Source organism: Thunnus thynnus, chromosome 18 (genome assembly GCF_963924715.1).
Source record: "Thunnus thynnus chromosome 18, fThuThy2.1, whole genome shotgun sequence".
Classification (NCBI taxonomy): Eukaryota; Metazoa; Chordata; class Actinopteri; order Scombriformes; family Scombridae; genus Thunnus; species Thunnus thynnus.
This window is the reverse complement of record NC_089534.1, coordinates 21,532,796-21,545,819: the sequence shown is the minus strand read 5'-3', so window position 1 is coordinate 21,545,819 and position 13,024 is coordinate 21,532,796. Positions and strand designations below refer to the sequence as shown.

Genomic DNA, 13,024 nt, shown 5'->3' with positions numbered 1-13,024 from the left:
ATATCCTCGTCCACAGAGGAATACACGCTGCCCCTCTCAATCCATATTAATGCATGTTGTGGTCCAACACAAGCATAGCAGAGGGGGAGTTCAAATCATACAAACAGCTACGTGGTATTTCCTTCTTATATTAACTAGATGGCTGAAGATAAAATCTATATCAGCATCTTAGTTTTATTGACCTCTATTGATATTTGTTCTAACAGAGTTTGTGTTTCATTATAACAAGCTTTTTACAAACAGAACAATCAAATCAAATTTTAATCTTGACTAGATGAGGGCGCTAGATGAAAAGTCAGGATAGTTATTGCATTTCATCTTCTGGAGAATGTCTGCAAGTACCAAATCTCACAGCAATCCATCCAATAGTTGTTGAGATATTTCAATGAGGAGCTAAAAAGTCAACCTGATGGTGCTGCTAGAGGAAAAGTCAGAGAATCACCATCGTTTTTTGAATGTATCCCCTTAGTAACTTGAATATAGATCGTACATTTCATGGTTAATCCATAAAATAGATGTTGAGATATTTCAGTCTGGATCAAAGCGATGGACCAACCAACCGGCTGACCGACCAACACAGCCACCCCTAAAGCCATGCTGGGAGTATTGCTTCAAAACAAACAGTCAGCTAGTAGTTTAGTAGAAATTTTTACATGCATTCAGAGACTGTGGGCTTGACCAGGCACAGTGAAAGGCAACTGATCTACAAAAACTACCATCTACATCTCTGTCTGAGGTCAAATCAGCCCAACATTTCCAGCAAACGCTCAGATAACTGACCATTTTATGACATATAGAACTATTAATTGATGAATACTGGAAGAAACATACAAACCAGACCCCAGTATAAAAATCTAAACACTTTAACACTTGCACTTTTGCTGCCTATATACTGTACATCATGTGAATATTCTGCATTCATACAACCAGGACACTGCATATGTACGGTACATGCTCCGCAACATTGTCTTCCCATCAAACTGTGGTTTCAATGATCTTTGACATATCTTCAACTCGTTCACTAGGATTCGTAAAACCATCTTCCTTTCGAGTAAAAAATGTTAACAGAAGGGTTTTATTATTGTCTCAAAGGCATTCTCTAATGATGCATGCAAGCCCTTACAGCCACAAATGAACTGACCACACAGCTTTGAGCCAACAACTCTGGCACGGTAGCTATTACGTGATTAACGCTGGGCTTAGAAATCACAGTGAAAAGTGATTTACTGGTAACTGAAACATGTTTTGAAGAGCAATGCCCCTGGCAGTAACCTCAGCGTTCCCACAAACATCGTAGGCCCAGTTTTATTAGTGGATACTTGGGTATATTTCTAAAAACTACAAGGCAGCAGCTCCCCTCCTCCTCACATTCTCAGTGTAGAGGAGACTGCTTAGCTCCTCTGTCCCATCAGTCATTGGCTGTTTACCACATTGCAAATTACACAACATCTGCACTCAGTTGCCAGTTTATTAGGAACACCTACTGAAAACTAATGCAGTCTAATATAACGGCCCTGCAATCAGTCCTGCCTCTGTGAAGGTTATAATGTTTAGTTACTGTTGAAACTGTTTTAGAAAGGTGTTGATTCACCTTACCATTATCCTGCAGGCTGTTTGTGCTGCAGTTGAATTACATTGCCTTGTACTGAGAGGCATTTCTAATATTTAATCTACCCTCCAACTGTATTATTGGGATTGCCAACAGAGTTTAATCGATGGTGAGTTTAGTCAAAAGAGACATAAAACCTGTAGCAACTTATTAGCATGACATTTTAAACAATATTAGAGGGAATCAATACAGGAAGGATACTGCAGGATGGAGTGAAACAGTCTCAGGAGTAAAATCAATGGTTCTTACCAACAATAACTGCTGATCTCCTCTGAATCTCATAGCAAAGAAATTATTTTATATTACTTTTAATGCCGCCATGCTCCATGGCAAAGGTACAGCATGACTGACAGAGCAAGATTGCAAACGTGTTATTCATTTATGAGAGGTAGTTAAGCCCTGAACCTTATCTGAACAAAACAAACAGAGCTTCATTTTCCAAATCTTTAGTTTTATTATCGGATCTCCATAGAAATATCAGCGATAACAGTTTAAATGCATTAAGGTGTATATGATGGCTAATGCGATGCAGAAACAATCGTCGGTGTATAAACAAGAAGATTATAATGGATTTGTTAATCAGCATGAATCATTCTTGTATGTATGCTGGCCAGTAAACAGGTCAGCACTAAATTGACAGTTTTTTAAATGGACTTTGGCGTGACATTACACTCGCACTAAAAAGAGCGGCACGTTTTGGGGGCTGTGAGTTTGGTAATCAAACGGGGGCCCGAATATTAAAATATATTGATAACCACAACAGTTTTGGACAAGCTCTTGCAATATATGCAGACTACACCGGCTTGGTTGACGTGTGCCTCAGCGGACATCAAAGCAAAACAGACTCACGACTTGCAGCGGCTACAGAAAACGAGTCAAAGTCTTTACAAAAACTACCACCCTTTTACATTTGGATCAGGTAGAAACCCCGCAGAAAAGACACAATGCGAAAGAAAGGACATGTGGCTATTGTATTAAAGATGGACTAGCAGGGGGAAAGACACAAGGGGCCATATATCTCATCTGGCCAATTAGCTAGCCTGCTTAGCCAGCAGTGGCCACAACAAAATGAATTTGCTATCTACTCCACTGGCGGACCAATGTTAGCTTCAGCAGCTACTCACCCAGTGGAAAGAGTCCAGGATGTCCTGAAAAAAACGGAGTCACAGCCGCCTAGCAGGTTTGTCAAACCGTAAAAACCTCGTTGTGCAGAAATTTCACGACTACAGACTCCGGACAAGCCTGCGGTGTCGCTGCGTTTTCATTTCGCACCGCTCACGGTACCATTAAAAGCTGCATTGTTGGAGCGACAGGACGCTGCAAAGCATTGTGGGAAACAGTGTTGATTAACGGAGTTATTCGACAACGGGAAAGATTGGTGAAAAGCTCCGCCTAGTGGTCAGTGTGGGTACTACAAAGTGACACATTTAAAGGACAGGTTCACTATTTTTTAAATCTGTCTTAAAATAACAGTCAGGTGCCCATATAAACACTGAAATAAGTTTCCTCGCTGTAATCATTCCTCCTGTTCATACTGGCTATTAAAAGATCCAATTCAATCCACAATGTGTCCACACAGTCATTTTGTGCAAGAATGCATTTAAAAGTTGATGTGAAGCTTATATGAGGCTTCAGCAGTCTGAGTTAGTCATATTAAGTGGATATCTGTCACATTTTGTCTTTTTAGCATCAAATTCCCTCTTTGTGTTTCCTCAGACAGTGTTTCCCTGTTGAGCTGCAGAGGAAGTATAGTAACAAAAAGAGGAACTTTGGCACTAAAAAGACTGTAATGTTGAAAGATATCTACATGATTTGACTCATTCGGACGGCTGAAGCTTCATATTAGCTTCAGATAAACCTTTAAATACATTTTTGCGCAGAAGGAGGTTCCATCACTTACATTTTAAGAGAAGAGGAGGAATGATTATGGCAAGAAAGAAGAAATAGAAGAAGTTTTCTTCCCTTTGAAGGTGATTTTACATGATTAGTTAGAAACTGAAATGTTTGATTTAGCTTAATTTAATGAGTTATTTTTAAATACTGTACTCAATGATGAAAATGTTGTTTGTTTGTTGTTGTTTTTTTGTTGCTGGGGAATTTTTTTTTTTAAGACCAATTCCAAACTTCACAATCTTCCAGTGACAATTGGTTATTATTGTTATAATTATTATTATTATGTTGTTGCTGCTGCTGCTGTTGTTGTTGTTGTTGTTTTTATTTTTTGTAGTTTTGCATCATGTGAAAAGAAAAATTCAATAATGCTTATGAATGGCAAAGGACAAATTATTTCCAGTAACTCTGTATGTTTTGTGTTTTTATTTGTTTTATTTGTGCTCACTGTTGTTATGTATTCAGCACTGAATTACAAAACATATTTCTTTTCCTTCTTCTGAAATTAAAAAAAAGCAAATCACTACAACAAAGACCATAAACAAAGATGCTATAAATGGGAAACATGCATACCCAAATATTTTTGCAGAGATGCTTTGATGAAAAGCATGAAAAACAAATTAATTTTATCATTAGAGGATGTGGAAAATAACATCAGAAGAACTCGAAGAAACAGCCAATTAAATCTAATACTGAAGTAATACACTTAAACTGTACATAACACAGTCAGCATGAGACTAGTGGACATTTCATTTAAAAAGGTAGCCATGTTTATAATTCGGACACAAAATAAATATAAAAATAGTGAAATACAGCATCATACAAATAACCAAAATAAAAAGTGTAGATAAATAAATAAGAAAACTTACATTTACAAGCAAACTACACCTCTCTCTTGTTCTTAAAACACATACATTTATGATTAAAGTAAAATACTACATTTTTTTATGGTTTGCTTTGTGTCCGCTTTCTTCTTTTTTTGTTTAAATCTTATATTTATTCATTACACTTTTATTTATACTGGAGAGATCACTGAGTGAATGATATCGAATCAACTACAAAAACAAAGAAAAAGGAAAACAACAACAACAATGAAATATGCTAACAGAGAAAAGGCAATACCACAATTAACTCATAAAAAAGCCATTAATAATTTTGATAGATTAAGATAATTAAAAGGTCAAATTAAATACCGGTATTCATGTAAAACAATATATAGGCTGCCACACTAGACACTGAATGTTGTAGACTGTGTTCTTGTGTTCATCTTATTCTGTATTTGAACTCTTGTAGTGCACATTGTGAAGTATAGTGATTCTCAAAGTGAGGCCCGGGACCTCCAGGGGTCCTTGAGGGGGTTCCAGGTGGTCCCCAGCAACAAGGGGAATAATTTGTTCTCACTATAGTTACATCCATAAGTAACACAATGACAGAGTGTATGACTATTTTGGTCATGGATTTCATACACTTTCTGTAATAAAACATCTAAAAGCAAACATCTTATCAAATGGTGGACCCTGGTACAAAATCTTATCAAATGGGGGTCCATGGTCTGATTTGTGTCACTTCAGGGGTTCTTGACGTGAAAAAGTTTGAGCACCACTGTCATGGTGATGCACCTCTATAGGCGGCAGTAGTGAGTCGATTAGAGAGCATTTGTTCATAAATAGCTGTAGAAGAAGACGATCTAGCAGGCGCAGGGTGATGACGTACCGACTGGAAAATGGAGAGAAAACACATGTCTGCGTTTGCTTTGTATCAAACGTTGTCAGTAGACTTGCCTCCTCCTGTTGAGAAGTCGTCCCTGCAGGTATATGGTGTTAAATACTGTGGTAGATAGTGGCTCAGTGCCCGCTGCTCTGTAACAGCTGCAGGAGGAACAGTACTGACACCAGCACAGTCCTCCTGCTATCTTCAAACATCCTTCTCATTTCTTAAGTCTAAACATGTATGTTCACTGTGTTTAGCCTCATGTTAACTTGTATATTTTTTCTAGGTGGCAGCCAAGAAGAAAAAGAAAAAGGAGAATGGGGTTGCAGCCACTAAGGTCAACACGGTTAAATCTCAAATGAAGGCTGACAGGAAGAAAATGAAAAAGAAGGCCCTAAAGTGTGTAAAAAAAGAGGAGAGCCTTAAGAGAGTTACAGAAGTAAGTGTGTACCTGCTGCAAACAAAATGTGTGTCCGCAGTCATTGAAACACCACAGGGTGCAATGTTTCTGATCACATCCATGAAAATTACCATGCAACACCATCGTCTTAGACCCTGAAATGATTGTGCAGTTGCAGTTAAGGTTCACTGAGTCTATTTGTTTCAGCCACAGGAGGAAGAGGAGTGTGTAAATGGAGACGGTGAGGCACTAGACGCTTTACTGGTCCAATTGGCAGGAGTCAACAACAGCAGGGAGAGAGCGAGCCAACTTTTCCAGTGGCTCATCGCTCCGGTTCCTGCCAAGGTCTTCTTCAGGTACTGAACTGTGTGTTCGCATTTACATTTTAGTCATTTGGCAGAAGCGTTTATCAGAAGCGACTTACAAGCGAGGAGAGACAATAAAGCGTTAGAGGACAGTGACTCAGAAAGAGCCGTGATTAAAAATTCTCAAGTAGCTGACAAGGTACAATTGCAATGAGAGAGAGCACTTTTAACTTTTTTTTTTTTATTAAAGTAAGGAACAATTGGAAGTAGATGAGTACATAATAAACAACATAAACAACAAGAAAGTAGTGCAGCAATCAACATTGTGCCAAAAGATTAAAGGGGCTCAAGTGTCAAGGTGTTGATGGAAGAGCGTGTCCACATTGTTTGATGCCTCTGGAACTCAAATCCACTCCGCACAGTGCTTCTTAGTAATAACAAACACTGGGTTCCTATAATGAATCTCTATAGATTTTTAATCCAAAATGACATTTCAACATCATCACTTCTTTTTTTTCTTGAAACATTCACCAGCTGATATTTTTTTCTCCTTTTTAAGGGAAACTTGGGAAAAGAAGCCCATTCTTGTTCAACGTAAAAATCCACATTACTACAAGGGACTGTTCTCCACAGCAGAGTTTGATCGCATTCTTAGACAGGTAATCATCTGAAACATGACAAATACACTCACCCATCTTATCCACCTGTGTTGTAATTATTTGGTATTTCATCACCAATAATAAGAAGAAGATCTGTCATGTTGAACTACATGTTTGTGGGGCTGATTTAAGGAGGATGTCCAGTATGGAGTCAACCTGGATGTCACAAGCTACACTAATGGCAAGAGGGAGACGCACAATCCTCCAGGGAGAGCTCTGCCCTTCACTGTATGGGACTTCTATGAGGTATGACCAAAACACAACCGTTTTGTATATTTTTTCCTGTTATTTTTATTAAACCAAGGACTGTGTGTTGTGTAGTATGCACTGTAAGCATTATGTTACCAGGGAGGTCCATATGTGATTATTTCTAATGTGAAATTACCGTTTTATGGTCCTGATGATATTCTTAATAATTATGCCCTTTGCCGCAAATTAGCTGCACCAGCTTTCAGCATGGGAGTCATTAAAGTTTCTTCTTACTAACTTCATTAAAATGCAGTTAGATGTATATGTTTATGTATTAAGCAGGATATTATCTTTTAATATTTTCTACGCTGCAAGCTAGTAGGCATTTTGTCTTGGGTGCATTAACCGCATCCGTGCACCACCTGCCCAGCACGCTCACTTCAGATTAGTAACTTTCATCGTTATCTCCATATCCCAGAGTGGCTGCTCCCTCCGCATGCTGAATCCTCAGGCTTTCTCCTCCACCGTGTGGAACGTGCTGTCCATCCTTCAAGAGCAGTTTGGCAGCATGGCTGGGGCCAATGTGTAAGTATTGGGGACACAAAAAAAATCAACAAAACCTTGTGGTGTAATGTGTCGGTTATTGTTTCGGTATTAAATGAATGTTTTATTCAATCAGATACCTGACACCTCCTGGAACACAGGGATTTGCTCCACATTATGACGACATTGAAGCATTTGTGGTTCAGTTGGAGGGAAAGAAACATTGGAGAGTGTACAACCCCAGGTGAGATACAGTGAGGAACCTTTTTTTAAAAGAGCAGCATTCAGGATGATTCATGTACATGTAACAGATGTACTAGTGAGCTTTTTCTGTACCATATATATCATATGTGGGTCATAATTCACTGAGCATTGATTTCCATATGGTTTGATTTTATGTCTAATGCACACCAGTCTTAGTTTAAGAATATATTGATTCAAGAAGCACATTGTGATTATTGTTTTGAAACTTTTTTTCAGGACAGAAGATGAAGTCTTGCCTGTGTTTTCAAGTCGTAAGTGAAAAAAAATATTCATTCATTTTATAGTTTGCTTCTTACAGTGAGAACAATTTGTCTCCGTTATATTGGAAACAGGTTTATAGTTAATTATTTACGCTCTTGGCTTTAAACACACATACTCAGAGAAAGGTAACACGTTGCACAGATGTAACTAACTGTTTTACATTTCCCCTCCAGCGAACTATGATCAGGCAGAGATCGGGAAGCCCATCCTGGAAGTGGTGCTGGAAGCAGGTGATCTCCTCTACTTTCCCAGAGGATTCATCCATCAGGGCGACTGCCTCCCAGACTGTCACTCCCTGCACATCACCATCTCCTCTTACCAGAAGAACAGCTGGGGAGATCTGCTACAGAAGGTAATACAGTCTGATCATTACACTTGAAGGCAAAGGCTCTAATCAGAAACCTTTGTGTTTAACAAAAGGCAGCATCAGGGCATGGGTACGTTAGTCATTTCTTATATCAGAAATGTACTGAATAAGCATTACAGGTAATAACCAGTTGTACAATCAGTTGTGATTAATATGAAGTAACAGTGATTTCATTAACAGCTGCTTTTTGACAGCTTTTACATTTACTGATCTAAATGCATTCAGCTCTTCCTTGTAAAATACTTTGGTGCACATAAAATAATGTACTTTTATGTTTGCACCTGCTGCAACTGCAGTTTTTTAGGAATACAGAAGAAGAACTGAGGTTTTTTTTTACTGGTTGAGCAGTGGGAACACATGGTTTAACAATCAATGAAAATAAAAACAAATTATAAGATTATCTAAGGGGGAAATGATTGAGTACCACTCCCACTGTGTTACTAACTAATAATCTGCAGGTTGTGTAATGTAAACAACCACAGCAATGAGAAGTCTGCAAGTACAAGAACCTTAAATTTCAGTTTACTAATCATTATGTTGAAAGAATATGTACAATTGCAGGAACATAGTAGGTAGTTGAAATGAATACTGGTGTACAATACGCAAGTGTGGATTCTAGAAAAAAATAGTTCAACATATCAATAACCAGGTTATGTTTTCCAGACATCTTCACGTTTTCATTTCCTCTTTTCAGGTGGTTCCAGCAGCACTGGAAATAGCAATGGAGGAGAATGTGGAGTTCAGACAGGGTTTACCTCTGGATTACCTGACATACATGGGTGTACAGAATTCTGACAAGGTAATTCATCCATAATTTTGTATTTTCTTGCCGCTTCCTGCCACCATTACCATCCTTGGCTTCTCACAATTTACTTAATTCACTTAATGATCAAACCCTCCATTGTGTAGGATGATCCACGCAGGACAAAGTTCTTCTCAAAAATTGAGAACCTGATGAAGAAGCTTACAAATTACGCCCCGATAGACGCTGCTGTGGATCAGAAAGCCAGAGACTTCCTTCATGACTGCCTGCCTCCAGTGCTCACTCCAGGTATATGATGATACATCAGGGTTGGGAATTACCACACTTTGAATTCATGTTATAGTGAGACTGGTAAGCAGAATCTGGGTATGCACTGATCCCAGCTCTGAGATACAAAACACTTGTGCGTGTAACTTATTCATGCCATCCCCCACAGAGGAATTAGCCAGCAGCGTGCAAGGAGCACCTGCTAGGTGGGAGCGTGGGAAGATTATGGATGTAGGTGCACATATCACAAGCCAGACCCGAGTCAGACTCCTCCGCGCTGGTTGTGCCAGGTAACGCAGCTTTTTACTGCTTTTCACAGCACATTCACAACCAGGTTTTCAACATGCAGAGCACAATGTATTTGACTGTGTGTGGTGAAGAACACTGGCTTTAATGATCCATAAAAACAGAAATGTAAAAAGATATCAGTTTGTTTTTTTTTAACTCCATAAGCTGTTCTTTCTTTTAGGTTATGCAGTGATGGAGACACTGTTCATCTTTACTACACCACAGACAACTCCAGAGTTTTCCACAAAGAGGAGCTCAAGAGTTTCGAAATAAAGCCAGAGGTAGAGATGGGAGGATCTACACACATCTTGCGTTCTGTACAGTGTCCTAATAATGTCACCACCTAATATTTGTTTTTCTTTCAGCATACAGATGCCATAGAGTTCCTTATCAATTCATATCCCAAATTTGTGAGTGTAGGAAGCTTCCCCTGTGATTTTTCAGAGGACAGGGTATGTTTTTTTTATATATATATATCTTAACACCCACACTTTCTTATTCTAAATGATTTACATTAAAGACTGTGTGAAATTAGTGCTTTCCTCATATGCTGCCCTTTTTGTCCCCTCAGATCTCTTTGGCTGAGCTGCTTTTTGAGAGGGGGATTATCCACACTGCAACGCCTCTGTAGTGGCCACGCACTCTTCAGTTGTCCTGACTGCATGAATGGATTCAAACTGTCTTTGTACAAAATAAGATCTTTCTGCTAAACACTTCTTGTCCCAAGTTGTCTTCATTAGCTGTACTGAAGTGATCATGCTGAATGAGTCATTTATGAATTTTCTTCCCGTTCAGCATCAAAATAAACCTGTTTTTTAAAAAATGAAACTGATGTTATTTGTTATGCAACCAAAATCACCGACAAGTACCAAATGATTTTGATGAGAAAGCGCATTTTAATTATTGAATTATACAACTCAAAAACAAGTAAAGGGAGTCTTCTTAAATATTCTAATTTGAGGGGCACCCATCAGTCATTCACACCACAGATGACAGGACAAATTCCAGGGCTGGTTTGTCTACTTCCAGGTCACCTCCTCACCAGGCTTCAGCTCCCTACAGAGAAGAGAAATCAGAAAGATTCATAACATTGTTTCCAGACCTCAGTTATAATTAGATGACCTTTGTGTCGTTCAGTTCAGGAATAAAACGTACGTAATGTAGAATGTATTCAGTTTTACATTTAAATTGCACTGAGTTCTGTTCTGTCTTAGACACATCAAATGGACAAGTTAAAAACACCAGACTAGAGGCTGTATTCAACTTTTTGGTATTAATATGAGAAATTAGTGTAATCTTAAACCATGGTTTGAATAGGGTTAGGGATTGAAGAGTAGAGTGACTATATATTGGGTGACTGCATCTGCAACTATATGTAATCCCTGAGTCAATAAACTATCTGAAACACCCATACACTATATGCATAGTAATTTCAAGTGCAATCTGGGGGCATACAATAGCAAACGACATCTTCATATGACTTACTAGATCCTTCATTTATTGACTGACCTGTTTTTGCTTTTGAGTCTTACCTGCTGTATAAAGCACTTTTGTTCCTGAAAGCTGTCAGCTTCTGGTCCTGTTGTTTGTCAAGGTACCATCCAATCACAAAACCCATGGGCACCAAAATGTTCACCCAATGCTCACGTGCAAATGATACGAAGTTGACCATGGTTCCTACAAATGTAAGCAGAAGACACATTGCAACGTTAATTCTGAGGCGTTGATTATATTCTCTGGTCAAAAACAGTCACATTTAAAAAGGGACAGATGCTATCACATATCTATTTCCCACACTTAGAATGGATGGAATCACTACAGTTTCATCTACAAACGTCAACACACCAATTAGTGGCATTGCTGCAGTGCACATCTGGTTATCACAGCCATAACAAACCAGTGCAACTATTGCATGGTCAAGATAACTGAATACATGCATGAGCTTGCATATCATGAGGCCAAGAAAAGATTTATTTTACTGCTAATTTGCTGAAAAAGTGAGCCAGAGCTGGTTAAATGTCTGGATGATACATCAATCTATTTAAAGCGACTATAATCCTTAGCAAAAGGTGCAGGACCCTTCCCCCTTAGTTTCATGAATTGTATTCCTACAATAATCAATTTCACAATTATTCCACTCGACATAACTGTGAACTCAGGCCTCCTATCTGCCCAACATCTCAACTACTAATTTACACAGGTTCAATGAGATGGAACCCCATGCCAAGCTGTAAAAGGTTTGTTTTTTATCTCTGCAATGTTATTGTTATGGATTAAACTGCCCACAATTAATTAGTTGTTATAATTTTATTTTAACTACTTTGTGTACTTGTATTTTTTAATCTTTTCTAATTGAGTAAGGCATGCACTGGAGAATGCCCTGATCAAACCCCTTTGAGGATTTTTTTGCACCTCTCCATCATATTTTTCTGTTGTTTATGTGTATATTAATTTGTATCTTTTGTATATGTGTAAACAAATAAAAATCAAAAAGGTGTACTGTACTGGATCTGCATGAAACAATTTCTTGAAATGTCCACAAAAAGCCTCCTTTTCATTAACACTGCGGACTTAAACACTGTGCTATCAATTATTTTAGGACAGTCCATCTAAATTTACTATTGTGAGACAGAGCCTAAACAAACCTGGAGGCTGCTACACAAACATAGCTGGTTCATTGTATTTCTCGTTGGAAATTAACAGCATTAACCGTTACACACCTGACAAATCATGAGTGATGACTCACCTCATACCCTTATTTCTAGCATCGGGGCACCTTTTCGACCAACTTATATAATGCCAGAAAATAATCATTGGTAACGAGTTACACCTTAGACATTTCAATGTTGCTAACGTTTGTCATGCAGAGCTTTGAGCTAATTTGTGCAAGATGAGAGTCATTTCTAAACCTCAAGGTCCATTCATAACACATCTATGTCAATCAACAGCGACTGTGTCACAACGCTCACTTGAAAACTATAAATGCACTAGGTGTTATTTCATCATTTGCAATGTCCTGATATTCTAACTACCAAACAAGTGGAGCTAAAACACTGAAAATATAGCTATCTTCCTTACTTTTCAGGCACCAAGTAATATCACCAGAGCCAGCAGCACCTGGCTGGCTAATCAATTAGCAAGCTAGAGTTAGCAATAAGTATCAGTTGTCCTTTGGAAACTGTTTCTACGTATGAAAACGAACAGTGTGTTTACCATGGTAAACGCTTTATAGTATTTAATACAGCCAGTAAGCAGATACAACACTGGAATATGTAAAATATTACCTTTTGTTTACACCAAGCCGTGGCCTTCAGCTCTTCACTCGGCAGGCAGAGGACATTGGATTCTACCAACTGGGCAAAAATGACGTGGTCACTGGAACAATAAAAACACTATTATTAGTGTAACAGCCCCTTTAATAGGTTACAACCTAAATTAGAAAGTATTAAATTGTAATATTTAAGTAACATTATTAATTTCTGGTGAGATAAAATTAGAATTCGGTGATT

At 38.4% G+C, this 13,024-nt stretch overlaps 3 protein-coding genes across 3 annotated transcripts in view; 1 reads left to right on the top strand and 2 right to left on the bottom strand.

The window, feature by feature from the left end:
* Positions 1-2,939, bottom strand: part of extl3 (exostosin-like glycosyltransferase 3) — a 30,071-nt gene extending 27,132 nt beyond the window's left edge. The window contains exon 1 of the mRNA XM_067571800.1: positions 2,734-2,939. The gene's annotated coding sequence lies outside the window, so the exon portion shown is untranslated. The remainder of the gene's footprint in view (positions 1-2,733) is intronic.
* Positions 2,940-5,160: 2,221 nt separating this feature from the next.
* Positions 5,161-10,343, top strand: riox1 (ribosomal oxygenase 1). The gene is made up of 15 exons (XM_067571858.1): positions 5,161-5,309; positions 5,496-5,648; positions 5,817-5,965; positions 6,474-6,573; positions 6,706-6,819; positions 7,241-7,347; positions 7,442-7,549; positions 7,786-7,820; positions 8,004-8,182; positions 8,892-8,996; positions 9,107-9,248; positions 9,397-9,517; positions 9,697-9,796; positions 9,881-9,967; positions 10,087-10,343. The coding sequence occupies exons 1-15, from the start codon at positions 5,223-5,225 to the stop codon at positions 10,144-10,146; spliced, it is 1,647 nt and encodes a 548-aa protein (XP_067427959.1). The 5' UTR covers positions 5,161-5,222; the 3' UTR covers positions 10,147-10,343.
* Positions 10,344-10,391: 48 nt separating this feature from the next.
* Positions 10,392-12,890, bottom strand: LOC137168961 (NADH dehydrogenase [ubiquinone] 1 beta subcomplex subunit 1-like). Its single transcript, XM_067571859.1, has 3 exons — positions 12,800-12,890; positions 11,048-11,192; positions 10,392-10,571 (listed from the first exon to the last, which is right to left on the bottom strand). Exons 2-3 carry the CDS (start codon positions 11,185-11,187, stop codon positions 10,535-10,537), a joined length of 177 nt encoding a protein of 58 aa, XP_067427960.1. The 5' UTR covers positions 11,188-11,192; positions 12,800-12,890; the 3' UTR covers positions 10,392-10,534.
* Positions 12,891-13,024: the final 134 nt, after the last annotated feature.